Source organism: Amblyomma mixtum, chromosome 7 (genome assembly GCF_055824585.1).
Source record: "Amblyomma mixtum isolate Tamu chromosome 7, ASM5582458v1, whole genome shotgun sequence".
NCBI classification, from domain to species: domain Eukaryota; kingdom Metazoa; phylum Arthropoda; class Arachnida; order Ixodida; family Ixodidae; genus Amblyomma; species Amblyomma mixtum.
In genome coordinates, this window is record NC_143018.1 from 118,253,706 (window position 1) to 118,281,118 (window position 27,413).

Below are 27,413 nucleotides of genomic sequence, written 5' to 3' on the forward strand. Positions count from 1 at the left end.
GATGCGCCAATTTCCTGTTGACCTCAACTTCGGCCTCTTGCGCCCCACAGCACCACGCAGGCGACGGAGGACATCCCTGTAGTATTCTTTTGGTCAATGTTTACTTTGTGGGGGGCGTACGCGTGGTGTGCCACACAGAGGGAGTCAAAGAAAGCAGTCAGCATCACTCTGACGTTGCTGCGCACTTGGCGGGCCTTCTTTGGTCTTGGTGATATCTAATGCTGCCATTGTGACGACTGGGATTTGGTTTCCGGGTCGTACCTGTACACCCAAGACTCATCACCAGCGATTATGGTGTTGATGTAGTCGGGATTACTGTTTGTCGAATCCAGCATATCCTGTGAGACTTCAACACGAAGCTCCTTTTGCTCCACCGTGAGCAGCTTCAGCGCGAATTTTGCCGCATCTTTCTCCATGGCCAAATTTGCGGGGATAAAGGAATGTGCAGAAAAATTGGTGGTGTCCACCTCTTCCAGAATTTCTCGGATAGTCACACGATGGTCCCGCGTCACCACAGCGTTCACTTCGGCAATGATCTGGTCATTTCGGCATGTTGATGGCCGACCGGAGCGTGGCTCTCTCTGCACCGATGTGCGGCCGTCTTTAAACCAATTGTACCGCCGCTTAATCTGTGTGCTGCTCATAGCATCGGCGCCAAAAGCCGTCTGAATATTCCGAATGGTTTCCACTTGGCTGTCGCCTAGTTTTTGGCAAAATTTGATGCAGTAGCGCTGCTCCTGTCGCTCCGCCATTTTCCTTGCAATAAAAAACCGACGAGAGCACTGCGCACTGCCTCACTCAAACGCTGCGTGCCAGTGACTGACGCTGTCGGCAGGCGAGAAGAAATTTGTGCATGCGCACGAAGGTTCAAGGTAGGCTGGTGCAAGCATGCTTGTTTCAAATCTACCAGGTGTTCGTAAAAAAAAAATAAAGTCGGATACTTTTCTAACAGACCTCGTAAATGTGCCGCAGCCTAGGCCACACGACTCATAGCAGCACCCAGCCAGTGCATTTCACTGACCTTGCCAGGGCGCTCCTTTTTTAAGATCTTGGTTACTGGCACCTGGTTACACAGAACTTTCACCAGACCGTTACGTTGCAAGACACTGCTGGCCTGTGGGCCAGAGATCCGGAAACTGTTTGTGCTGTGTCGCGTTCCGACCCATACTCGGCGTCGCAGAGTGCCGGCCTCGTCGCGGACGCGGGTCTCATGTTCGGCGTTTGAAAACGCGAACGTAAAAGCCGAGGGGCGCGAACACGTGGACACGGCGTTCGAGAACACGACCGTCAGCGCTGAGGGACGCTTCCTCCCATGAACGCGCTGCTTGGCCTCGTGGGCACGGCGTTCGAGGGAGCAGTGAACGCACGGAAGTCAACCAGGAGAGTCGTCCTGCAGCAGCGGAAGAGAGAAGCTGCTCGGGGAGCCAGCCTGTACCTTCCAAGGGCCGGGGCCCTCTTTTCTTTTGGATAAAAATATTTTATTAAAGACTAATTTCCCAGCCTTCACCGAGTCCACAGCCCGTACCTCGCAACAAACTGGTTGGCAGCGGCGGGATAAGGACAGGGCTGGTGGACAGCTGCTCACGAGAGAGCGCCTTCGAAGATCCGGGATCAACGGAGCTCCGCTACGTGGCTCAGGGAGTCACCTTCGTCGCAGTGCAGCGTGAAGGCCTGGAGAGAAGACAACCGCTTTAGGAAACCTCGACGATCTGGGATCGCCGGACTTGCTGCATGGTGTAGCTTCTTTGGCGGCGGGAGGACGACAAGGCTGGTGGACAGCTGCTGACGAGAGAGCGTCTTCGAGGATCTGGGATCAACGGATCTCCGCTACGTGGCTCAGGGAGTCACCTTCGTCGCAGTGCAGCGTGAAGGCCAGGCGTGGATACAACCGCAAAAAGGCAACATCGACGATCTGGGATCGACGGACTTGGCAGTTCCTGTCTTCGGAAGACACGGTGGCCAACGAGGGCTCCTGGTTGGGTGAGTGCCGAAGCGACTACGTATTGCCAGAGGATTTAGAACTGGGTTCTATCTGAGCAATCGACTGCATTTATTCACCACAGTGTGTGTGATTAGTTTGCAGATTTTGTAGTCGGCTCTCGCCAACCATGGATTTAAAGAACTTGAGTAAAGACGAATTGCTGCTGTTGGCAGGTGAACTTGGTTTAGAAGTAAACCAACGCACGCGGAAGCCAGAGATTCGCCATAAAATTGAAGAGGAGGAGTTTGAAGAGGACGCGATAACTGATGCTTGGGAAAAGATATGCGAGTGCAGAAAAAAAATGAGCGGAAAAGAATGGAAGAGCAACGGGTAGCGGCAGAGCAACAGAAGCGGGAATTAGAGAAACAGGAGTGGGAGTCGAAAATATTGCAGCTTGAAGTTGAGATGCTACGAGAAGCAGTAAAGAATGAAGGATGCGTAACTTCGGCAAAAGTGGAGAAGGAGAAGGCTGGCGAGCGAGAAAGGCAGAAAGAGAAAGAAAAGAAACAGGCAGAGTTGGAAGTGGAGAGAGCGAACAAAAAGATTGAGCTCGAAATCGAGAAGGCAAGGCTCGAACGCGCAAGGTTAGAACGGGGTGAAAGTGCCGTCACCCCTCAGGGAGGTAATGTTAAGGTGACGAACTTGCTTCAGCCGTTCAAAGTAGGCGATGACATTGCTCTCTACCTCGTTAATTTCGAAAGGATGTGCGAGAGACAGTCCATTAGCCACGACATATGGCCAGAAAAGTTCATGGCGTTGCTCCCGGGAGAAGCTTCACAGGTTGTGGCTCGCTTGAGTTCTAGTAAAGCGGGTAACTATGATCTGGTGAAATCAAGCCTTCTAGCGAAGTACATGATCTCAACAGAAGAGTCAGGAGGAGATTTCGGACATCCAGAAAAAAGCAGAATGAAGGTTTTCTGGATTTGCGTGCACTTTAAACGACAACCTGACGCAGTGGGTAAAAGGCTCAAAGGCAGGGGACGATTTCAAAAAGCTTAAAGGAAAGGAACGCCAGACCACGGCCGAGTTGGATAAGCGTGACCCCACGAGAAAGAAGTTTGTTCGGGCGTCCAAGCGGCACGGGCGTGAAAAAGAAGTAGATGCGCCTCAATCTATAAGTTCCGGAAGTGAAACGAAGGGTAGCCTTGAGAAGCGAGCACAAAACAGTGTAGAGCGGTCCCACTGCAGGCTGGATGGCAAAGATGAGCTAGGCGAGCTCAAAGGCAGTCAAGCAGACGCGCAAACGCAAAAGGACAATCCTCAGAGGTACGAGTCGCATAACCCAGAGGCAGTGAAACGTCCGGCGGTCATTTGCGTGGAGTTAGTGCGTAGCTGCAACGCCAGCGAGATAGTTGCTCGTCAACCTGTAGAGAAGTGTACCCTCAGCGAGTGGGAAACCTAAGGAGTCGGTTGTTGGTCCCGAGGTGCACGCGGGAGGCTCGCAGCAAAGAGAAGAGATGAACGCACCACTGCCGGAGCAAAAACAAATGAAGGGCTGTTTTCTTGAGTTGGCACGGCTATCTGTCACTGACGTAAACAAAGATGGGGTTGTTTTAAAGCTTAAAGAAAAGAACCGCATTCCGTGTAAGAAACCAGGTTCTGAGTGTGCGACGCGGGCGGATAGGTCACAGAACCAACCCCCCAAAAATGCCAGGAAGTCGTCGTCTGAAGAGGAAGGTGCCAGCAAGCCCACAAAAAGGCCTCGATATGCAGAGATAGCAGAGCCGTGTTGTCTCAAGACAAGTGCAGTCGGGGTGAGACTGAGTCGTCCTGCTAGAAACAGGGCATAGGCTTTTCGAAAAACGAGAATAAAAATAACAGTAAAGAACCGAAATGCTGGCTGTCTGAGCAGAGGATTCTAAGCTACGAGAATATGAGACGGCGTTAAAATATCGTCTTAGACCTCTGAGTTGCTTTTGTTGTGTGTTTCGCCATGTGTTGTCGAAAGCCGAATACTTGATTAGCAAAAACAGGCAGGGAGAGTTTTTTTCGGAAATCGGCATCTGGCAGTCGTTCGTCGCTTGGGCACCGTCAGCCAGGGGTTTCCGCGAACGTGTGTGTGTGTGTGCGTGCGCGCGCGCGCGCGCGCAAAGTGAACGCATGCATTTGCCCTGTTGGTGTCCGGAGCGTCTTCTCCCGACCCTGCATCTGCGGACGCAGCCTCGGCGAAGGACTTCATAGGGGGGAGGAGTTTGTTACGTTGCAAGACACTGCTGGCCTGTGGGCCAGAGATCCGGAAACTGTTTGTGCTGTGTCGCCTTCCGACCCATACTCGGCGTCGCAGAGTGCCGGCCTCGTCGCGGACGCGGGTCTCATGTTCGGCGTTTGAAAACGCGAACGTAAAAGCCGAGCGACGCGAACACGTGGACGCGGCGTTCGAAAACACGACCGTCAGCGCTCAGGGACGCCTCCTCCCAAGAACGCGCTGCTTGGTCTCGTGGGCACGGCGTTCGAGGGAGCAGTGAACGCACGGGAGTCAACGAGGAGAGTCGTCCTGCAGCAGCGGAAGAGAGCAGCTGCTCGGGAAGCCAGCCTGTACCTTCCAAGGGCCTGGGGCCCTCTTTTCTTTTGGATCAAAATCTTTTATTAAAGACTCACTTCCCAGCCTTCACCGAGTCCACAGCCCGTACCTCGCAACAAGACATATCGTGACAGAAGCAGAGAGGCTGCTGCTTTAATTTATGCAGAAGCGTAAGAACCGCATTTACTGATGTAAATAGAAAAATCCAGCAATTTTCACTTCCAAAAGCGTCATACAAGTTTGACGGCTGAAGCGTGGTCTGTATTAATCCGTCAACAAAGAATTCACGGTATGACCCATTGCCTTTGTCCTGTTTCAAAGTACGCTGCTGCATTACGTTTTTTTTTGAATGTCTTAATCAATCTGTCACTTTAGCTTCGGATCTGTAATCATGACCCTATTGTTAGGTCATTAAATATGTATTCAATTCCGAACTTATGCTCCTTGTGGCTATTTCTAATACATTTCAGCAAATATAGTTTTTTTGGCCGCCGCGGTGGCTCAGTGGTTATGGTGCTCGGCTGCTGACCCGAAAGACGCGGGTTCGATCCCGGCCGCGGCGGTTGAATTTCTTTGGAGGAGAAATTCTAGAGGTCCGTGTACTGTGCGATGTCAGTGCACGTTAAAGAACCCCAGGTGGTCGAAATTTCCGGAGCCCTCCACTACGGCGTCTCTCATAGCCTTAGTTGCTTTGGGACGTTAAACCCCATAAACCAACCAACCAAATATAGTTTTGTTTATTTGTTAATTATATATTCTCTTTATTGCATATTGATACATGCATTCGAAGAGACAGAAATAGTGCATGCACTAGAAGAGGAAGAAGTTAGTTCGCTCTCGCGCGCGCGCTCGAACCACTGAGGGACCGCCGCAGGTTTTTCGTCTCTGCGCTGGTGTTCTTTTTGGCGTTGCACGCTACAGATTGGTGGAGGTGCTGGGTACGCTTCCTGAGCTGCACACTCCGTACAGCGTCACTACGGACCTCACACCGGTTCACCAGCGACCCAGCCGCCGTCTGCGCGGAGAGTCGCCTGAATTTGGGCCCCTTCCTCCGCCAACAAGGACGACGCAGCCTCGACCGCCGAGTCCAACTGACATGGCCACTGACACCAGGACCCCGCCGCCGATCCAGCCTCTACCGTCGAGTCCAACTGCCATGGCCGCTGACTGCAGGCCCCTGGCGCCGATCCTTTGCCGCCTACCGCGAACACCGCCATCTTTTCACGGTGACGTGTTCGAAGACGCTGAGGACTGGCTGGAGACCTTCGAGCGGGTCGCACGCTACAACGGCTGGTGCGACGAGCGCAAGCTCAATAACGTCTACTTTGCCCTGGAAGAGTCTGCTCGGACATGGTTTGAAACACACGAGGCTACCCTTCCCACCTGGGAGACGTTTTGCCGGAGTCTCCTGGCTACGTTCCCCAACGCTGACCGCCAGGAGAAGGCTGAAGCTGCGCTGCACTCCCGAAATCAGCGCACGAACGAAAGCGTGCGCATGTACACCGAAGACATGGCCCGTCTTTTCAAGCGCGCCGACCCCAACATGACAGAGCAGAAGAAGCTACGCCATCTCATGCGTGGGGTTAAGCAGGAGCTGTTCGCGGGCCTCGTGCACAGCCCACCCCGAACGGTGGCGGAATTTCTAACCGAGGCGACCACGATGGAGACGACGCTGCAACAATGGGCCCGCCAGTACAACCGGGATATCAACTGCATGGTGCCCGAAGGCTTTTCCTCGTGTCTCGGCGGCAGTGCAGACACAAACACCTTGCGCGAACTAATTCGCACAGTTGTCCGGGAGGAACTCCAACGGATCCGTCTGCCCCAGGTTGCACCTGCGCCGCTGGCAGCACTGACTGAAGCCGTCAGGGACGAGGTGCGACAGGCTGCGCAGGCACCTCCTGTCCCCGAAGCGTCGTCCCGGTTCGATGACAGACCCATGTACGCATCCGTTGTACGTCGCACGACAGGCTACGGTCCCGTTACCCCAACGCCTGGCATGAGCAACATCGGCACATGTCACGCAAGCGTGCCTGGCTACGGTATGGCCCCGGCGACCCCCATGAGTAACATCGCCGCATATTCCGCAACCACATCTGCTACAGCTGGGCCACGCCCTCGCAAGTCGGATTTGTGGCGTACACCGGACCGCAGGCCTCTGTGCTACCACTGTGGGGAGCCCGCTCACCTCTACCGAGCATGTCCGTACCGCCAAGTGGGCCTTCGCGGTTTCCATCCCGACGCACCCTGCCCTCAGAACGGCGAACGTCCGCATGAGATTGCGCAGCATCTATGGGCACGCCAGAACCCTGCCTACTCTGGAAGGCGCGAGTCGCGTTCCCCTTCGCCTCTCCGTTATCGCTCATCCAGCCCTGGCCGCCAGAGTAGCTCTGCTGGCCGTCGCTCGCCGAGTCTGCGTCGGGAAAACTGACACCAGCGACCTCTGTAGGCAAGGCCGCTGACGTCGGGACGTGTCAAGACCCTCCATCGCGAAACCCTCGGGCCGACCATAGCTGGACAGCGAGAGGCAGCGACAGTATCAGATACGCTGCATCCGATTTGCGTGTGACAGTTGATGGCACTGAGATTACCGCGCTGCTCGATACCGGTGCTGATTATTCTGTAATGAGCCGTGTCTTTGCTGGAGAACTTAGGAAAGTTCTGACACCGTGGACGGGGACCCCCATTCGCACCGCTGGTGGCCACCTAATTTCCCCTGTGGGCAAGTGTACGGCTAGAGTTGGGATTAGTGGTTTCACGTACGTTGGTGAATTTATCGTACTCCCCGAGTGTTTAAGAGATGTGATTCTGGGGATCGACTTCCTGCAGTTGAACGGCGCTATGATTGACTTTCAGGAGGCATGTGTCACGTTCTCGACCAAACAGGCTGTGGCGCGCTTTGACTCCGGCGATCCCTGCAGCAACGCCCTGCGCATTGTCGAGAACGACGTTACGGTGCCGCCGCGGTGCAGTGTTCTGGTGCTCGTGCGGAATGACCTCTTTCACGACTACGAGAGCCTAGCGGACAGCCATAGCCCACTGCTGCTTAAGCGGAGACTTGCCGTTGCAAGAGGTCTCGTCCAACTACGTGACGACCGCACCCACGTCCTACTGACTAACTTTGCCAACGAACATCAGCACCTGGCCAAAGGCATGGCTATTGCCTTCCTCCACGACGTTGCTGAGGTTCCAGGTTTGTGCGCCGTGGGAGGACCCACTCCGGAGCATGCTGGCCCACATCACGTTCTTCAGTCCGTCAGAATAAATCCTGCCCGGCCGTCGGTTCAGAGGGATCTTCTGTCGGACCTCTTGGCAGACTTTGCGGACTGTTTCCCTACGAGCTCGAAGGTCGGCCGAACTCCACTCTCCAAGTATCGTATCATCACTGACGAGACTACGCGGCCCGTCTGCCAGCGCCCATATCGTGTTTCTCCGGTGGAGAGAGAAGCCATTCAGAATCAGCTTGCCGAGATGCTTGCAGTCGATGTCATTCAGCCGTCCGCCAGTCCGTGGGCATCGCCTGTGGTTCTTGTCAAAAAAAAAGGACAATACTCTGCGTTTCTGCGTGGACTACAGGAAACTTAACAACGTGACCAAAAAGGACGTTTACCCGCTGCCCAGGATAGATGACGCACTCGACCAATTGAGGAATGCCCGATACTTCTCGTCATTAGATCTTAAAAGCGGGTACTGGCAAATCGAAGTGGACGAACGAGACCGGGAGAAGACGGCTTTCGTGACGTCTGACGGCCTCTATGAGTTTAAAGCGCTTCCATTTGGTCTGTGCTCAGCACCGGCCACGTTCCAACGCATGATGGAGACTGTTCTCTCCGGCTTGAAATGGCAGTCCTGCTTGGTGTACCTGGACGATGTCGTTATATTTTCGACCACCTTTGACCAACACTTGCAGCGGTTGCGCATTCTGCTACAAGCGCTCAAATCCACGCAACTCACCATCAAAGCCGAGAAATGCCATTTTGGCCTTGAGGAACTTCGCTTTCTTGGTCACGTTGTCAGCGTACAAGGTGTTCGCCCGAACCCTGACAAGACCGCTGCCGTCTCAGGTTTTCCACGCCCAACTGACAAGAAGGCCGTTCGCCGGTTTTTGGGCCTGTGCTCCTATTATAGGCGCTTTATTCAAGATTTCTCGAAAATCGCGGAACCGCTGAACGCACTGACCCGTGACGACGCGCCCTTCCTGTGGGGGACCAACGAAGAGGCTGCATTTACCGAGCTTCGCAGCCGTCTGCAAAGCACTCCGATACTCGGCCATTTCGACGAGCATGCTGCAACGGACATCCACACTGACGCCAGCAATGTTGGCCTTGGTGCAGTGCTGATACAGTGGCAAGACGGTGCAGAACGGGTCATCAGTTATGCTAGTCGAACACTTACGCGCTCCGAGACCAATTATTCTACGACGGAGAAAGAATGTCTTGCAGTGATATGGGCCATCTGCAAATTCCGACCGTACATCTAAGGACGACCCTTCCGTGTGGTAAGCGACCCCCACTCTTTATGCTGGCTGGCGAGCCTCAAAGACCCCTCAGGACGCTTGGCTAGATGGAGCTTACGCTTGCAAGAATACGACTTAACAGTAGTTTACAAGTCTGGCCGTAAGCATCAGGATGCGGATTGTCTGTCGCGCGCGCCTATCCGAATCAATACCGAAGAAACCACCGATGATTTTTCTCTCCTGGGCTCTGTTAGTACCACCAAAATGGCGCAGCTTCAGAGGGCGGACTCGGAGTTGGCGCCGCTGATCGATTACCTCGAAGGCAGTGAAGCTCCCATTCCGCGTGTTTTTCTTCGAGGGCTTCACACCTTCACTTTACGGTCTGGTGTTCTCTAGAAGCGCAACTTTGCCAACAGCGAAGAAGTGTTTCTACTTGTCGTACCATCACAGCTGCGGTCTGAGATCTTGAGTGCCTGTCATGATGCACCATCCGCCGGCCACCTTGGAGTCAGCCGTACACTCGCGCGGATTCGACAAAAAGTATTATTGGCCCAGGTTACTCCCATCGGTGCGGGCCTACGTAAAAACGTGCCGTGAATGCCAACGTCGGAAGACTCCTCCACTGAAACCAGCCGGATTTCTTCACCCCGTCGATCCACCGAAGTCCCCTTTCCGACAAGTGGGCATGGACCTCCTTGGTCCATTTCCGAAGTCTTCGTCTGGAAAGCGTTGGATAGTCGTAGCGACTGACTACCTCACACGGTACGCTGAGACCACGTCTCTTACCAAAGGCACTGCTGCTGGAGTGGCGCAGTTCTTCGTCCACAACATTGTCTTGCGTCATGGAGCACGCGCCGTTGTTGTTACTGACCGCGGAACTGCTTTCACGGCGCGCTTAACCCAGTCCGTGATGACTCTCACGCACACGAGCCATCAACGTGCTACGGCGTATCACCCGCAGACAAACGGGTTGGTAGAGCGACTCAACCGCACACTAGCCGACAAGCTATAAATGTACGTTGACGTCGAGCGTCGGACTTGGGACACCGTTCTGCCGTACGTAACGTTTGCGTACAACACCGCCCTGCAGGAAACAATCCGACTGACCACCTTTCAGCTTTTCTTCGGTCGCCAGGTGACCACTCTGTTGGATGCTATGTTGCCCGTCGACCCTTACTGCGATTCTGACGCTGATCTCGACGTAGATACCTTCGTTCAGCGTGCTGAGGAAGCGCGTCAACTGGCCTGCCTGCGCATCCACCGTCAACAGGAGACTGACGCCGCTAGGTACAACTTTGGGCGCCGTTTCGTCAGTTATGTGTCCGGCGACCTTGTGTGGATTTGGATACCTGTTCGTCGTCGCGGGCTCTCTGAAAAGCTGCTGCGCCGATACTTCGGCCTTTACGAAGTAGTGCGCCGCATCAGTGATGTGACTTATGCGGTTGCAACCGCCCCGACAGCTTGTTCATCGCGCCGGTCGCACCGAACTGAAGTCGTACACGTTGTTCGCATGAAGCCTTACCACGACCGGCTACCTGACTGAACTGCGGTTCGCTGCAACTGCGTTATACCCTTTCACTGACTTTTCTCTCTTAGGCGCATTGCGTCGATGCTGCAGAAGAGGGGGCAGTGATACATGCATTCGAAGAGACAGAAGTAGTGCATGCACTAGAAGAGGAAGAAGTTAGTTGGCTCTCGCGCGCGCGCTCGAACCACTGAGGGACCGCCGCAGGTTTTTCATCTCTGCGCTGGTGTTCTTTTTGGCGTTGCACGCTGCTATATTTAATCTTTAATGTGATTATCTTCACTCAATCGTAGACATTCTTATTCATTTGCTGTCTTTATTTCTGGCGTGTCTATTTGTTCTCCCTGTTGTCGCAGCTCACGTTGCGAAAACGTGTGGCCACTAATGTTCACAGGTACCAAAACCCCTTTTTTCATGCCCATGTAACGTTTTATAATTCATGAATATCTTACAGAACTAAGTTAGCTTTTAGCCACCATGGCCGAGTCACGCGCTGCAGTGCGCAGCGTGTACAGAGGTTCCAGTCACGGGAATGCCAAGACCACGCGTTTTTCAGCGAACGTTTTCATTGGGCTGGCCGTAGCTGCCGCAGTGCGCACTGCATTATTTTTCGACGACTTCCCAAGCTTGCAGTGCAACCCCCCTTCCACGTTTCCACATTCCCCTGCTCCTTGGCACCCTGCGAGGAAACGCGTACGTCCTTCTCTTGCCGTTGTTGCCTCCTTCCTGACAGATTAGGCGCCCTTCTCTTTACTACCCCTTCAAGCACTGCCCTCCCGCACCCAGTCATCCAGTTTGAGAGATGTTACTGCCCGCACCGCATCTCCTCTTTGTCCATCGTCACCAAGGCCCTCATTCTATTTCTCGACCTTGAGAGCTTTATATAACTCGCGACCCGCAATCTGCAGAAAACATGCCGTCATAAGTTAGCCATTGTTCATACTAATTTCAGGGTGGCAAGACTAGCCAGATCCTGTAGAACGATAGGATTGAAGCTGAAAAATCAAGGGTAAACATGTGTTATACAGGTTGTTTCATGTAACACTTTCCGCAATTTTTAAAACTAGGAGTTCTGAGTTACAAGAGCGCTTTTTCCGGCATAGCAATGTAAATGATGTAGTGTCATATTAGAATACAGCTGAGATGTGTTAACTAGCAGGATGGTTAACTAAGATTTGAATAATTAACATGTTAGCAATTGCTGTTAGGCTCCTTAATTACAGAGAGGCGCGTAACCTACATGTGGTGGCTTGCCGCGCCCGTCAAAGAAGACACCAATGGGCCCGTTAGCTATGACACCTTTATATGTCGTTGCGCATCAACACCCAAACCGCCAGGAGTGTGCACACAGGCAGGCGGGGCTCGTACGGAATACGACGGCGTTCCAGTCAGTGACCCAATGCCTGCGCGCCCACAAATGTCCCGTGCCACTCACGGTTCGAAGTGAGTCCGAGGACACGGCAGAGTCAAAAGTCCGGAGCGCTGGTCTGCCCGGCGACACTGGTCGGTGGTCGCCCAAGCGAGGCGGCGAACCGAAGTCGCCGCGTCGCTGCAGCTCGCCAAGGCTGGCACTGGCGAGATGGCGGCCCGAAGCCGTCACATTACTGCGGCACAGCACACACGCACACACGGGTCTTCCGCAGCCGACCCAGCCACAACCGCGGCGTTCGAACACTGCCACGTCCCCCTACACACCACGCGCACTCCACACCGTCGTCATCTTCGTCGCACCGGCCACTGCAGCAGCGCCACCACCACACTTCCCCCGTGTTCCAGAAAGTTGTACGCGCACAACGTCTACAATTGTGCACAACACCACAATACAGCACAAGCAGTACACAAGTATGGTCACACAAAAGGAAATAGTCACACAGAGAAGATACGAAGTTAGCGCGGAAAACTTGCACACAATAACAGTAGACAACATGTAACAACAGCACACAAAGTAATACAAAAAAACAGTGCCCGTAAATAGGCCCGGGTACGCGCATTGGCTGGAGGATAGAGGCAACAACTAAGTCAGGACAGCTCTAATCCCCACAATAATCCACACGGCTCATATAATCCGCTCCTACGTTTGTAAAACCTCTTTTGTACTGTACGTGGAAGTCGTACGCCTCTGACGCCTTGCCCATCCTCCTCAGTAGCACTGGGAGCTCCTCCTATATTCGGCACTGAAGGAATTCGTTCCTCATATTTTTTCAACTTGTTAATGTGGAAGAGTGTGACTCTGTGACCCAGATCAATAACATAGTCTACGTCACTGCGCCTCTCCAATACGTCAAATGATCCTTTCCACGCCATGATCAGTTTGTTAGAGTCAGTGGGCAACAGTACCAGAACTTTGTCACTCTTGGAAAGCTGTCGCTTCCTAGCGCGCTTGTCATAACAGGCTTTCTGCAGCTGTTAGGCCCTCTTCAACACCTCTGTGGCGACAACACAGGTGTTCTCTAAGCGTTCTCGAAGCTCCATTATGTATTGATCGGTGGACTTGGTTTCTTCATCCAAATGGTTGTTAGTCCACAAATCTCTCAGCACACTCATCGGCCCTCGCACGTGTCATCCGTATAACAGTTCAAAGGGCGCGAAGCCGGTGCTGTTCTGCGGTAGCTCCCGGTAAGGAAACAGCAAGGGTCAAAAATACCGGTCCCAACTTTAGGTCGCTCTTGGCACATGCGGCTTATCATGCGTTTCAGCGTGCCACTGAAACGTTCAACCAACCCATTCGCAGTTGGGTGGTAGGGCGTGGTCGGCAGCTGTTTTACTGAGAGGAGGCATCTAAATTCCTTCATGACAGCAGACATGAAGTAGGAGCCACGATCGGTGACAATTTCGCGAGGTATCCCAACTCTAGAAAATCTCTCTAGCAGTCCTTCGGCCACCTGTTTCGCTTCAATGGAGTGCAAGGCGATGGCATCTGGATATCTTGTAGCGAAGTCCACCACGGTCAAGGTATACTGGTTCCCTTTCTTGGATGTGGGCGACAGTGGCCCCACACTACCCCCAAAAATATGCAAATCAGTTTTCAGACGTCCGAAAACGTGGTTACCCTCGGCGCTGTGGCCCAACAAGTCGTGGCTATATTTTGCTATTTTGGCAGGAGAGGTTGCTTTCCCACAAGCTTCTCCAAAGCGTATGTATTTTGGAGCGATGTAGCCAAAATTTGTTGGGCAGGAGCGCCAAGGTTAAGCGCGGTTTCGAAATTCGAAAAACTGACATGGGGTTACTTAGGGTAGGCTACACGTCTGTCAGTAATTGCGACGCCTAACACTGAAAGTTTAAAAGTTAACTAGAAAGTATTATTTAACCAGCCTCCTAAAGGCACTTAGAGTACTGCGATGCATTACACCAGTGGCAATACTATGCCGAAACAAAGCGCTCTTTCCGCAAAGCATTCCACGTGGTGCGTTCGCCGCAGAGAGCCAAGATTCGATTGACGTCGGTGCGCGCAAATAACCGCTGCTCCATTTGCGAACTGCACGAGAAAAAAAAATTCAGGGGGGCACTTTGTTGACCTAAAGCATGGAGAGGCGGAAGCCTTAAACGCGGTGTTGGTGTTTGTGTCACTGATGTGTAGTTAAGGTGTTAAGCCTCACCTCTAAGAGTGGAATGCGACAGCGTCTAGCAACGCTGCCAGGGAGTCCACAGAACGCCATCGCCCGTTCGGTTCTACGCCTTGCTCGTCGGAAAGCTGGTTTTTGAGGAAAGGTAATTTATCTGTCTCGGCATGTCTCGGTGGACACCTGAACCTCGCCGTAACGGGAAGGCAGAAAGATGGGAGTGAACGAAGACACCGTATTCACTAGACGCGCCTTTGTTCATTCCAAACCATCGAGCTGGCATGGCAGAGTGGTTAGCGTACTCGTCTCGCACTCCGAAGACCTTGGTTCGATTCCCCAAGTCGACCAATTTCCTACTCGGTTTCACTTACGTCTGGTCTGACTAGAAAGGCTAATTAGGCTAGTTGGTACATTAACTAATTAATTAAACTCAGTCACACTTACTTCGAGCATCACTATATCATCCCTTTAATTGGTTTCATGGTTACTAGCCGAAGTATAATTAGCCCCGCTTGAAATTCGCGCACTCTGACGTCACGAACATTTCGACCAATTGAAAAGCGTGACATTTCTGTCGACAACTCCAGCTTACAACGATGAGGCATTAAAGGCTCCCGCCTTAATATTGTTTCTGATTCTTCAAATGAGCTTCAGCTGCTAGAAAGTAATGTCCGATCGCTGTGCTTCTTTAAAATTGTTTCTTTTATTTTTCGCACTGTAAGACTGAACATGCTTGACGAAGTAGCCGCGCAGTTGGTTTTGCCGCAGAGGACAATGTTTTTTAAGGCGAAAGCCTTTAATGGCTCACTATTGTTCGTCCGTCCGTCCGCGAAAACTGTCACAGTGTGGCCGTCAATCGTCCTGATGACGTCATCAGTAGTGTAATACGGCGTAACCAAAAATCATTGAATTCATCGTGACATAGTATGTCGTAACCATTAGCTAGTAATCATTCATTATTAGTATTTAGTCAATAATAGTAGTTAGTCATTAATAGCCATTAATTCGTGATTAGTCATTAGCTTTTAAGGGGCAGTCACATCGGCGCGAAAAGGCTTTCGCCTCGCGCACTTTAGATCGTCAAAGAGCCCCCCTAATTTTTGTGTCTTCGAACTGCCACTCACGAATGCTTGCTCCTTGCTTTCAGCGCCAGCAGCTCATCCAGCTAGGAGCTGCAAGCTGCCATAGGTTGGGATCAGTGTTATGAAAGCTATTATGGGCTTTCCCGTACCGCTCACGTTTAGCCTACAATTCAAGGAATTCAAGGAATTTATTTTGACAACGCTCAGAAGAAGGGTTAGAAGTGATGGTTTTATTTCTAATCCTTACTGCACGTACTAGTTATCCTAACTACCAGTGTCCAAAATGCGTTTTGTAAAATGACGTGTTTTTCTGCAGTTTGCATGTGCAGATGCCATCACTGAGAACTATAAGACAGCTGCGCAACTTGTCTAGGCATAAATCGTCAGCCGGCTGTCCGTAGCTTGTGACCGAGAGACGCGGCCGTAATGAGCACATGGCTTAGGTGCTGTCTGCGGTACCACCGGGGCCTGCCCTCTCTGCCGGCGCTCTTTCAAACAAGGGGCCTGCCCCAGAAGCGCTCCCTTTGAAGGGATGGTCGAGTCCATATTGTAACGTGGCGGCCAGCCGAAGAATGAGGCGTGGTGAACGATGGCTATGAGATGATATTAATGGCGGCTGACCTAGCGCGGGTGCTCCGTCCCGCGCCACTGCCAGCTTCGTCTTCGTCCCACTACCCGGGGCCTCCGAGCGATCGTCCCGATCGGTGACGAACATGAGACCCTACAGGACAAATTGCTTCCGCGCAGCTTCCGCATGGCCGCTTCGACTTGCGGCTATGTGTTATGTTTTTAATAATCGTTCAAACATTAAACTGGCTGGTTTGCTCATTTTCAGTGCATGTAACTATAGAAATATGGGGAATGAACAATGGGACTGCTAATGATTGGGAATTACTCGGTGGCCCATGAGTGTGGCTGGACGCCTATGGTAAGCAACTAGTGGATAAGGTTTAGCTGGAAATATATTTAATAGGTGGTGAGTTGGGCCCGCTCCCTGTAAATCATAAGCCAATGAGGAATCTTCGATTGCTAATTCTGAATAGCCAAAGAATGCCAATGAATCCATCCAATAAGCTTGTATGTCTCTACTGGCTGGTGACTGAAAGCCAAGGTAGTGAATTGGCTCCAACCCTGCATCGGATAGCGCTGCAGTCTGTAATCATTAGAGGACTTTATTGGGGCCAGTTTTCCTCGGTATTCGACCAGTTCTGTGCCATTATTGGCATGCTGCTTGGGTGCAGGCGGCTCAACCAAACTCAACCGAGCGCACGACAATTGAGAGAGACAGAACGGAAGATTCTGTCTTTCGGATGGTGATGCGGCCACTCTACCGACGACGCCGACGCAAAACTGAGGGTCTAATTTAGCTTAGACATCACTGCAGCGCGACCAAAACAACCACATAGGGAGATATTGCGCTGAAGACACTGACAAACGCTGTCAAACATTGGCTTTGCAGCTTTTGTCCATGTCTTGAGTGTGTTCTTTCTCTATGTGGTTGTTTTGTTCGCACTGCAGTTACGTATAAGCTAAGCAACCAACTTTCCCAAAAGTTCGTTTTACTGAGGGTCTAAGGAACGAAAAAAAGCGCACGCTCTAGAAAGTTTCTAATCAATGAACAGAGTACGTACACATGACGCGACCGGCTCGCACACAACGGCCAAACCGCTTGGCCGCGCTCGGCGCTGTTTGCTTTGTGAGCTGGCACTGCTCATAACACTCATCGCTATATCAACAAAACTCAAAGCTGCATTTGGAATAGTTTTTTTCTCTCTTCCAAGGTACTGCGGCCTAAGCAAAATCTAGTTTGCACAGTTTATGAATTAGAACATTACAATACAGGGCTCACGTGACATCGCTCATAATCCACTGATTTCCATCGAAATCGAAATCCATCGACTATCCAGCAAAATTGGTTGGACAATAATGAGTAATGTATGCCGGGATGTATTCAATTTTGGCTCCCGATCACATAAGGAAGGACAATGTTGAGGAACATACGCGTTCTTTATAAGTGATCGTTACTGGTGGGTCAGTATAGACGAACATATCTTATGATATAGGCTGCCCATGCCTACAGGTGGCACATTATTGGGCAGCGCTGCCTAGTGTGTGTACATTGTTTTGAAGCCATCTCAACTACCTAGACAATATTCGCCTGTGTATACCATGTATACAATGCTGGCAAGCCGCTGTCGTTGGGGGTTGTTCACTGGTAGATGCAGATGTTGGGGAATAACCCAGGTAGCACATGGCAGCGGGCCAATATTGAAATACCGTTGGCAAAGCATAGCCTTAAGTAGGCCCAGAGTTCCCAATGAGTCTCCGATATTGGCTGAACCACTCACTACCGCATCCAATGATGGCCCTGGTTCTCCATTCCTTTCCCAATACTGGCTGTGCCATCTCAAAATCCTGGCTATCGTGGGCCACGTTAGCCAGAATTTTCCCACTCTTTGCCATTGTCGGTTGTGCCATCTTAAAATCATGGCTATCACGGGCCATGTTAGCTAGAGTTCCCCCACTGTGTGCCAGAATTGGGTATGCGATTTAAGAAAACTATTTTATTTATTTATTTATTTATTTATTTATTTATTTATTTATTTATTTATTTATTTATTTATTTATTTATTTATTTATTTATTTATTTATTTATTTATTTATTTATTTATTTATTTATTTATTTATTTATTCATGGTATCTACAGCGCCCTGAGAGGAATTATTGTAGGGGGGGGAGAGGGGGTAAGTACATTAAAAGTAAAATTCAATACAGTAAAATAGAACAAAACCGAAAAAAGAAGTTACAGACAAATGTTAAGAACTTCCAATAAAGACAAGAGCATTCTGATTACACCCGAGACGCCTTCAACAAAAATTGTCAAAAGGCGCCTTCAACAAAAATGAAATGTTTCATTTGATTAAATTTTTGGAATAAAAAATCACTTTCTTTATTCGCTCTAGGAATTCACTGCCGCAGTGCGCAGCTGGTGTCTGCTTCATGGAGATTGCGATACAAACGTAATAAGCCACCGCGGTGGCTCAGTGGCTATGCTGCTCGGCTGCTGGCCCGAAAGACGCGGGTTCGATCCCGGCCGCGGCGGCTGAATTTCTTTGGAGGAGAAATTCGAGGCCCGTGTACTGCACGATGTCAGTGCACGTTAAAGAACCCCAGGTGGTCGAAATTTCCGGAGTCCTCCACTACGGCGTCTCTCATAGCCTTAGTCGCTTTGGGACGTTAAACCCCATAAAACCAAACCAAACCAACAAACGTAATAGCTTAGTGCAAGTGGATTCGCTACACCGAATTTGTGCGCAGTTTTAGCAACGTCCAGAAACTAAGCAGTCACCTCGTAATTTCGAATTATGCGTTGCACTCGTGAAATATTAGGTGGGTGCTTCATAAACGCACGCGGACACGTGCTAAGCGATTCCTATGCTTCCCTACGTCGTGCCCTGTGATCGCGCCGTTCCCGTGTTTTCTGATTTGCTTTTTCCTTCTTTTTCTGCAAATCGTAGTGTTGGAAATTGTCGTTTTTGTCCTTTTTATTCTTCTGTTGCGTATTTTGCATTGGGGCCTATATAGCTCTTGGTCACGTCTTCGCATATTTACTCGCAAGTTTTTTTTTTGGCTTTCGAACATCACCTTTGTTGATGAAAACCATGGAAAGTATTTGCGAACTAGAATTCAACATGCTTTTGTTTGTTTTTGCTTTTTTTGCGTGAAACTTCCACACCAACAAATAATTTGAGGATTCTTCGACGACCAGCGAATAAATCGACTGACAACTGGCGTTAGACGCATGTTAACCTAGCTTGTTTGGCACATGTACGGTACATGAAACTATGAAAGAGCGCGCATTCTGCTTGGTTATTTTTTGCTTTATATTTTTCTTATTATGTGGTAACATTTGAAGCTATCTTGAACTAACAGAAGTCACATCATACGGCCCCGCTAAATACGCGAGTGTCTCAAGTCGTTTTGGCGAAATCCATCATGAAGCTCCAAGTTTTTCACTTCAAAGTTTTCAGGCTTTTGCGGCAGCTTTGTAACAATACTTTGACGCTTCCGTGTTTGCCATCTACTTGTTCCTTGTAGATATTGCTTTCTGTACTGCCTGTGGCCATGTGACGCATTCAAAAAAATTCCAAACCCATTTCACGTGCTTTGGCCCCGTTCCCTCTCTGTTTCAAATCCAATATCAACGCACCTCTTCTCCTGGCCGCGTCCTTTTCCTGGTAGCGGGCTAACTCCCCACCCAGCAGAGCAATTTTTTTTTTGTAACTTTCTCGAAGCTGTTTTCCCTCACGCGCAGCTACGCGCTTCGCAGTTCGTGCATTCTTCAACGATCTCCCTTTCTCCACCTTTAAGCTCGAGGACTTTTCTCGGAACCACAAAACCTGTGTAAAGGATAATGACTCTCTCACCTCCAGCCAACACTCCCCCCCCCCCCACTTTTGCCACCATCGTCTCCCCTGCTCGTCTTGGAACCGCGCGACGCATCACAATAAGACATCCTTGACCCGACAGTATTTCCTTGGCTGGCACGGCGGCAGCCAACCATGTGCACAACCAATGCGACGAAAATGCATGCACACTCGAGCTAGCACTGTTCATAGTCTGTGCAACGCTGTTCGTACCGCCTGCAAGATCTTATTTGTAAGTACTAAAACTCTTTTGTCTTGATATACCTCTGGAAGTTAAAGTGGTTTTGGGAGTAAATGTTGCTTTCACTACATCCGCCTTTATTTTTTCGGCAGGAAAATAGAGCGAGCCAAGGCACGAGGACGACTCCTGTGTACCCCCTCTCATTGCGAAATGGCTTGCTTGACGTCGTGCGCAGTGGAATTGTGGCCGAATGGTGAGAACTTAATTTTTTTGTCTTAGCTGAGATGAACTCACAAACGATTCACTACTTTGGCTAACAGCGGGTTTAAATTCATATGACCTGAGATAGGATGCATTCGGGAATATGTCCTTTACCGCTTATGTACGACGGGAATCAGTACCGCTTAATTAATTTTCCACTGCAGACCAGTTGGAAAGAATATGTGTAATACTTCCGTACTGTTTCTTTTTGCCTTCTACACTGGCAGGCGCAATAGAAAATCCGCAATTTCTGGTTAAAACTTTTGCCAAAGTTGTCTCGCAGTGAAAAAAGGGCACTACTCTGGACTATCAGACGAGAGTTTTTGTGTGGTTTTCAAGTCGAAGTTTCGAATCTAATTATAGCATGCATGGTATACTAAAGTAAAACAAAGGTGCCCTAAGTTTCTTGCGTTCAGCGTATTTCGCAAAAAATCGGAAGCCGTATTTTTAACCCCATGAAAAGAAACTGATCAAAAATGTTGTTTTGACCTCCATGTGGAAGAGACGCTACAACCTGTGCATATTTACTTGAATAAAAAATTAGCTCACAATTTAGAGATACGAGTTACGATATTAAAACAAAATAATACATTAATCTGTTTTCAATATCACAATAATTTGCTTATCTCGCATTGAATATAGTTACTGGTAGTGCGACACGACGCATTAAACTAAAAATGAACCATTTGGTAAAAGGCAAGTTTAGTAAATCAAATTCCACTTTGTGCAACAAATGTGGTGTTGGTTCTTAAGCATAAATTAAAAATTATCCTGTAAAATATGTTGTTAGTGTCTTCACGCAGACTGTGTTTCACAAAATTCTGTGTTATCACTTTTGTTTTTCTGTGATGGCCATAATTCAACTTACCATGACATCATGCATCTCTCTGCAGGCTTAGCGCTTCGTGAGGCCATCGTGCAAGAGCTGGACGAGAAATTCGTTTGAATGGAGTCCAACAGCCCTCTAGCAAGTTGAGTGCAACGATTACTTCGGATATGACTGATCAGTTCACTGGCGGACACCTCCGTTGAGCACTTTATGGATGCCTCAGCCGTGCCACAGCAGCTTGCAGGCAGCGTTGTCCAACCTGATCGGCACGCACCAAACTTGAAAATAAATTTTCCCACAGCCTCTGCCACCATGCTCTTGGGCCCCCTTTCTTTGCTCCCAAGGGTGGCTGGTGGTGTGTGGGCTAGAAGCGTGATTCTTGTAACTCAAAGCAATAAACGGGTCTTTTTTTCTGGAATTCTTTGGCACCCTCATTTATGAATATTTGCTAGGTAGAATGGTACAGTCGCCGTCAAAAGTAAATGGAAGGCGACTTTGTCAAAAAAATTTAATTTCTTTCAATCTAAAGCATTTTATTTATTTATTTATTTATAGATACTGCGATCTTGTACAGATCATAGCAGGGTGGGACAAAACAAAATACAAGCATATAAACACATACAAATTCACAACATTTACAGGCACTTTTCAAACAGAAGTAAAGAATTTTGATTAACAGTCTCGCTATTAAGTTTGTTCCAATCAGTAATTGTCCTCGGAAAAAAAGAATATTTAAAGCAGTTATTTCGCGCGTTCAAAGGGGTGATTGTTAGTGCATGCCTTTATCTCGTGTTATAACCTGAGGAGTAAGAAAAATAATTAGAGGTATCAACTTTATAATGTCCTTTTATAAGCTGGAAAAAAAACTTTAATCCACAAACACGATTGCGCTCAGTGACGGGGGGTAACCCACTTCGCCTCACGAGCTCACTTACAGATGCACGGCCATATGAGTTAAAAACAAATCTAGCTACTTTATGCTGTATTCGCTCTAATTTCTGAATGTTTGTCAACGTGAAAGGGTCCCAAATGATTACGGCATATTCTAGTAACGGACGGATGAGGGAATTGTACTCCAATAGACGAACACTAGGTGGGGATGACTTTAGGGAGCGCCTCAAGAAAAATAGTTTCCGCATTGAGTTTGCTACTACAGCGTCTATGTGTTTTGACCACGAAAGGTTGTTAGTAATCCATGGGCCCAAATATTTATACTCTGTCACTTCTAATAATGATATGCTGTTAGTACCGTACACAAAATGAAGAGGCATTTTCTTGTTTGTAATTTTCATGAACACGGTTTTTTCAATGGTCCAAGTTTGTTGGTGCACAGTTCAATTCGCACAATCACAATTAGTCTGCACATATGTATTCCAGCATGCATGAATTGAGTGGGCAATGATTAAATTTTTTCGTTAATATTGCCTTTCATTTACTTTTGATGGCACCTGTACATCCACAGTGCCGGTCATTGGCGAGGGGGTTAATTGCATGTGCCAATTTTCGAAAGTAGGATTTCCATGCTCGATAGCTGGATGCCATTATTCGAAAGCTGGAAACCATTATTCGAAAGCTGGCTACCAATGTTTGAAAGTTGGATTCCAGTATGAGACCTTTGCTGGCCCATGCTGCAGAACGAACATCGGGACTGCGTTGGCCGCTTGATCAGCCGAACGTTGGCCCAAAACTGGTATGAAACTAGGGTCAATTTGTAAAGTGGTAGCGCTCGGCCCAGATGCCAGTGTAGGACCGATTTTCGTGCCAGCTTTTGCCAACAATTCCCCGACATTCGGCCAATGGTGTTGTGCTGCCTGGGAAAGGGCATTACCGGGCGACTGGTGAATGTGTTCTTCAATGGCTTCACTTTTATCGGTGACGCATTGGCTAGAACGGTTCACCGCAGGACAAAGGGTCGCCAGTGCATTTCCACTGTCGGGCCGTTGACATGAGCTGCCTAGCAACGGGGTCCTGGTTTCCGCATTTACATGGGAGCGCACATCTCCATCATGATTGCTTGTCTCAACTCTATCTTCAGGAAAGTACTAATACCTTCCCCCTCAGCTCTTGTCCACAATGGCAGCACGTCGGCCTTCGTTGGCATGTGTACTGCTCGTTTGTGAACTGCGGTTTTCAATTCCAATTGCAATTCAAATTGCAGTTTCCAATTCCAATTGTTTAGGAAAATAATCAATCTATGAATTGGTGGCTGCCATAGTTATGTTCTCTTTAGTGCCCGTGACACTGCCCTGATCACCTCATCCCCGGCCTTGACTTTCTTTCCGAACATACCACCCTCATCCACTCAGCCGCAAGTGTCGTTCAGCTCACTTCGTCAGGACGCACCGGATGCCGCTGTACGTCGACTGTATAACGTCTGCTTTGTCCGCGCTTTTTCGCACCTGTTTCGCCAGTTCCCTACTATCATTACATCATTACGCCAGCCCTTGATGTGCACATTACATGGAGTGCTGCTCTTACGAAGTCTTCACGACCCCTGCAAACCAAGCGCCCCTTGCGGTCCTCAACTTTGCATCGTATGTTAAGCCGCTACCGCAAGGTATCTAGCTCGCTACGCTACGCACCGCTGCCGAATGCGATGTATCAGCCGTCGCAAGATGCGTACCTTTTGGTCTAGCTGGCGCTTCTGTGACGTCCCATCATATGACGAATGCGGAAAAATGATTGCTTCTGACCTTGTGCACGTGCAAGATCTTGACTTTACATGTTTTCTGTGCTATTTTTTGGACATCTTTGACTTTGATAAACAGCCTTAGGATCGAACTAGCACCCCAGTGGTTCAGCACAGCATAATCACCGGTGACGTTGTTCCTATTTACTTATCGTCATACGGCAGGAGGTGGACAAGATGCTCTCTAAAGACATCATAGAGTCTTCGTCGAGCCCTTGGGCCTCTCCAGTCCTCCGTCTTAAAGAGAAGGACAGGAACAGGTGCTTTTGTGCCGATCACTCCGCCCCTCCAGCACTACTGCAACGAGAAAAATATATTTACAAGAGGAGAAGGAAGGTTTGTGCAGACAGCAGCAGTGGAAGTACAGAACACAGGGGCAGGCAGACCACCGCCAAAACACACTTTGTCCTCGTCTTCAGCGACACGCACAGCACCTCAATCTCTCCGTTTGTTATAATGCCAACGGGAAATATTTTTTTTTGGCTAACTTTGTGAGCCTGCTGACATAGTTCGTTTTGTGCCGTTCAACTGCGTTTCTTTTTGTTGTTTCGTTTCCTTTTTTTGACCCGACGCGAGCAGCTGTAGTGCAAAAAAGAGAGAGGCTTGGGCGGCCATGGCATCAATAGCAGCGTGAAAGCGTCCGAAGCAGTCTCGCAGCGACGCTCTTTGCAGCTGCATATGTATGAGTAGTGCTGGTAAGAATGCTCTTTTTATTACATGCTTATTGTTTGAATAACAGAGTTAGGTGACCAGCAGAAATTATTTCAGTAAGTTGTCATACATATGTAAAGAATATTGCAACCAAGCTTGCCGTTTCTATACAGCTCATAATGGGAGTTTTCCAGCAGCGAAACGTACGTCAACTGAAAGAGTTGCTGGCTTGACCCGCTTTCCTTCAGCTGCTCAAAAAGATTGGCGCATCTTTTCATATCTATTTTATGCACCTGCTCAAAGAGATTGGCGCATCTTTTCATAGTTATTTTATGCACTTATCTGAAGAAATGCAAGCACACAGTGACGAAACTTTTATGGGCACCGAAAAGAAACATCGACAACTTATTTCGTAGCAACCTTTTAACATGGTTTGAGACTTTGTGCATGTATGGCGTTACACGTGGTCTGATATTTTGAAACGGCGCATCTTCTTCGTGACGCATGTGCTGTGACATATGCTTACAAGATGATGACTGAGGTACAAAAAAATTGAAGCAGTTCAGGGTAACTCACTCACCACAGCCGGCAACCCGTTCTATAAAACGGTTCAGCTCTTCCGCGATGCATCGCCTGGGAAGCGGCTGGCTATGCCTCTTTTTTAACGATAGCCACGTTTGCTGGGACGTAACTCTTCTAGAATGAAGAAACGCTTTGCCTTACACCTCGTCACTTTAGAAACTTGAGAAAACAGTTATATCCGACCACATTTCAGTACCACCTTACGGAAAAGCAACCCACTCGTTCTGCAGAAATTTTAAAGAACAGGTTCGTAGTCTGCTGATAGTGGGTTGCCATTAAGAGGCCTTGGTTTCTGTTGGTGAGTCGTTATCTAGCAAGCTTATATCACAGCACATGCCTCACCACGTTGAACTGTGTGAAGAATTCATTCCTGCTGTAATGCCATTTATGCAGAAAGTCTCGCATAATGGCAAGAAGACTGCCACGAAATTTGGTGTCGCCGTTGTCATTTCAGCGCTCACAAAACTTTTCAAAGCCGCTTTTTAATGATTTCCTTGCTCTGCAGGTTAGAACCGTGTAATTCTGCGAAAAAGCACCGCGTATTCAAGTTCGAGGAATGTAACTATTTAGTTGGCATAAATACAGAACTTTAATGCATTTGCGCTATGCCATGAGTTGTAGTTCAATGAACTAGCATGGCTCTGCGTAAGCCTCGGCTCGGCTGTGATCTATGCAGCCTTCTGGCTTTTTAAATCATAAAACCAGCGCGCTTCGGGACTTGGAGACGTAAATTAGTGTCTACTCGGCAACTTAGCAACTACAGTAGCAGGAGCCAAAGACACTTTACTCCAACCCAGAACTAGTGTCATTCCTGCGCATATTTTTACCTGTTTGCCTCTTGTATGGTTTTCTTAGAGGTTCAGCTAACAGATTAGCAACAAGTTTAATCTCGCGCAAGCGTGTCGAACATAAAAACCGACGTTTTTGCCAGATCAGTTGTCAGAATTAATCTAGAACCGCGTCCTCAATGTGCCGTTGAAAGAGGTGGCAAAGGTAGCCTTGCTGTTGCATATTGTGCCTGCCAAGTGATGGGAATGCGTCCCTGTCAGCAATTTTGCCACCAAACTACTTGCGCTCAAATTATGGGTCCTGTAGTTTATTGCTGTGTTAAAGTCGCATAAGTACTCTCTTGAATAAATGAAATATGAATTGTACATCTAAAATACGGAAAAAAGACAGATTAGTGAGAACTTGGTTCAGAAAATGAAATGTTTGCGCTGTGAGCTATCACTTTCGCAACACATTGGAATGCCTAACAATATATATATACGTTCACTCATTTGTCATATTTCGCCGCCGCGGTGGATGAGTGGTTATGGTGCTCGGCTGCTGACGCAAAATACGCGCGTTCGATCCCGGCCACGGCGGCTAGAATTTCTTTGGAGGAGAAATTCTAGAGGCCCGTTTACTGTGCGATGTCAGTGCACGTTAAAGAACCCCAGGTGGTCGAAATTTCCGGAGCCCTTCACTACGGCGTCTCTGATAGCCTGAGTCGCATTGGGACGTTAAACCCCATAAACCCAACAAACCCCCTCATTTGTCATATGTGCGGTTTTGTGTTTCCGTTATTTTTTCTGCTGGTATTTATTGTCCTCCGGCGTTGATTCGATATTCCTAGTCATGTAGACACTCCTCTATCGCACAGGCGCTGTGTTGCATTCTTACTACGTAGAAGTCGGAGTACAGAGCCGCTGTCAAGGACGGAAAGTGCACATATTCCGTTACGATAACAGCATATCTATCTGAATAATATAATAACCTCAACGAGTGCTCTGAGATGTCATATGCAGCTGTCGGCCACAGCTTTCTCCCGGCCTTATTCCGTTCAACAAAACATGTTTGCAGACCATGGACGAACTCCGACCAGCCGAGCTTGCCGCCACAGCGCTGCGGTGGTCCGTCCTACTTACTCTGCTGGTGTTCGGAGCAGCCCAAACGGCACCGAACAATTATCCTGCTTTTTCAAACGGCCCATACTGGACCCTCGTCGATGTTGTCCACATGGTAAGCCAGTTCGTAGACGGCCGGTTTCTGCTCGATTCACTGGTAGACATGGTGATGAAGGTCGAATAGGCTATGGCTATTAAACGGAGCCTGGAGATGTATCCAATGATACCAAAAATTAAAGCCCGTCTTGTTTGGAAGCTTGAGAATTGTGAAAATATTCAGCCACAAAAGATATTTCCTGCTGTATAATAATGTCATTGTCCTAGAAACACTTGTAGCAGCATTTAATTGGTTCCTTTCTCTCCAAAGTTAGCGTTTTCTTGAAGATTATGGAAGCAAATACAAATCTTTAGTTCATGCTGATTGAAACTCACCTAATAAATAGTTTCATGAAGGCGGGACAAGATCCCCTGCAGTGCAGTTGCCAGATGCGCAGGCAGAATTCTGCGAGCAGTTTGCTAAAAAAATAACTAACAAACAAAGGAGCCTGATGAACTATTGAAAAAATTTGCTGAAAAAATTTGCTGCCAGAATGCGCACGGAATGATTTGCTACACTAGCTAACAAAAAAACTACCTACACTGAACAAAAGGAAACAAATGATGCATGATGGGGTTTCAGAAGCAGGAGCAATAACAACATCACATACATCTCCTGCCGTACTGAGCGCGCTCTCCTTTGAGGCCGTAAAACGATATGACCTTAAACAAGTCAGTCGTAG

General features: G+C 49.0%; 1 protein-coding gene across 1 annotated transcript in view; it reads left to right on the forward strand.

Annotated features, from left to right (window-relative positions):
• Positions 1-777: 777 nt before the first annotated feature.
• Positions 778-27,413, forward strand: part of LOC149337314 (multidrug resistance protein mrp-7-like) — a 170,448-nt gene continuing 143,812 nt past the window's right edge. Inside the window, exons 1-2 of the mRNA XM_089553414.1 lie at positions 778-872; positions 26,591-26,749. Of these exons, the coding sequence (XP_089409540.1) occupies positions 26,594-26,749 (156 nt within the window). The 5' untranslated portion in view covers positions 778-872; positions 26,591-26,593. The remainder of the gene's footprint in view (positions 873-26,590; positions 26,750-27,413) is intronic.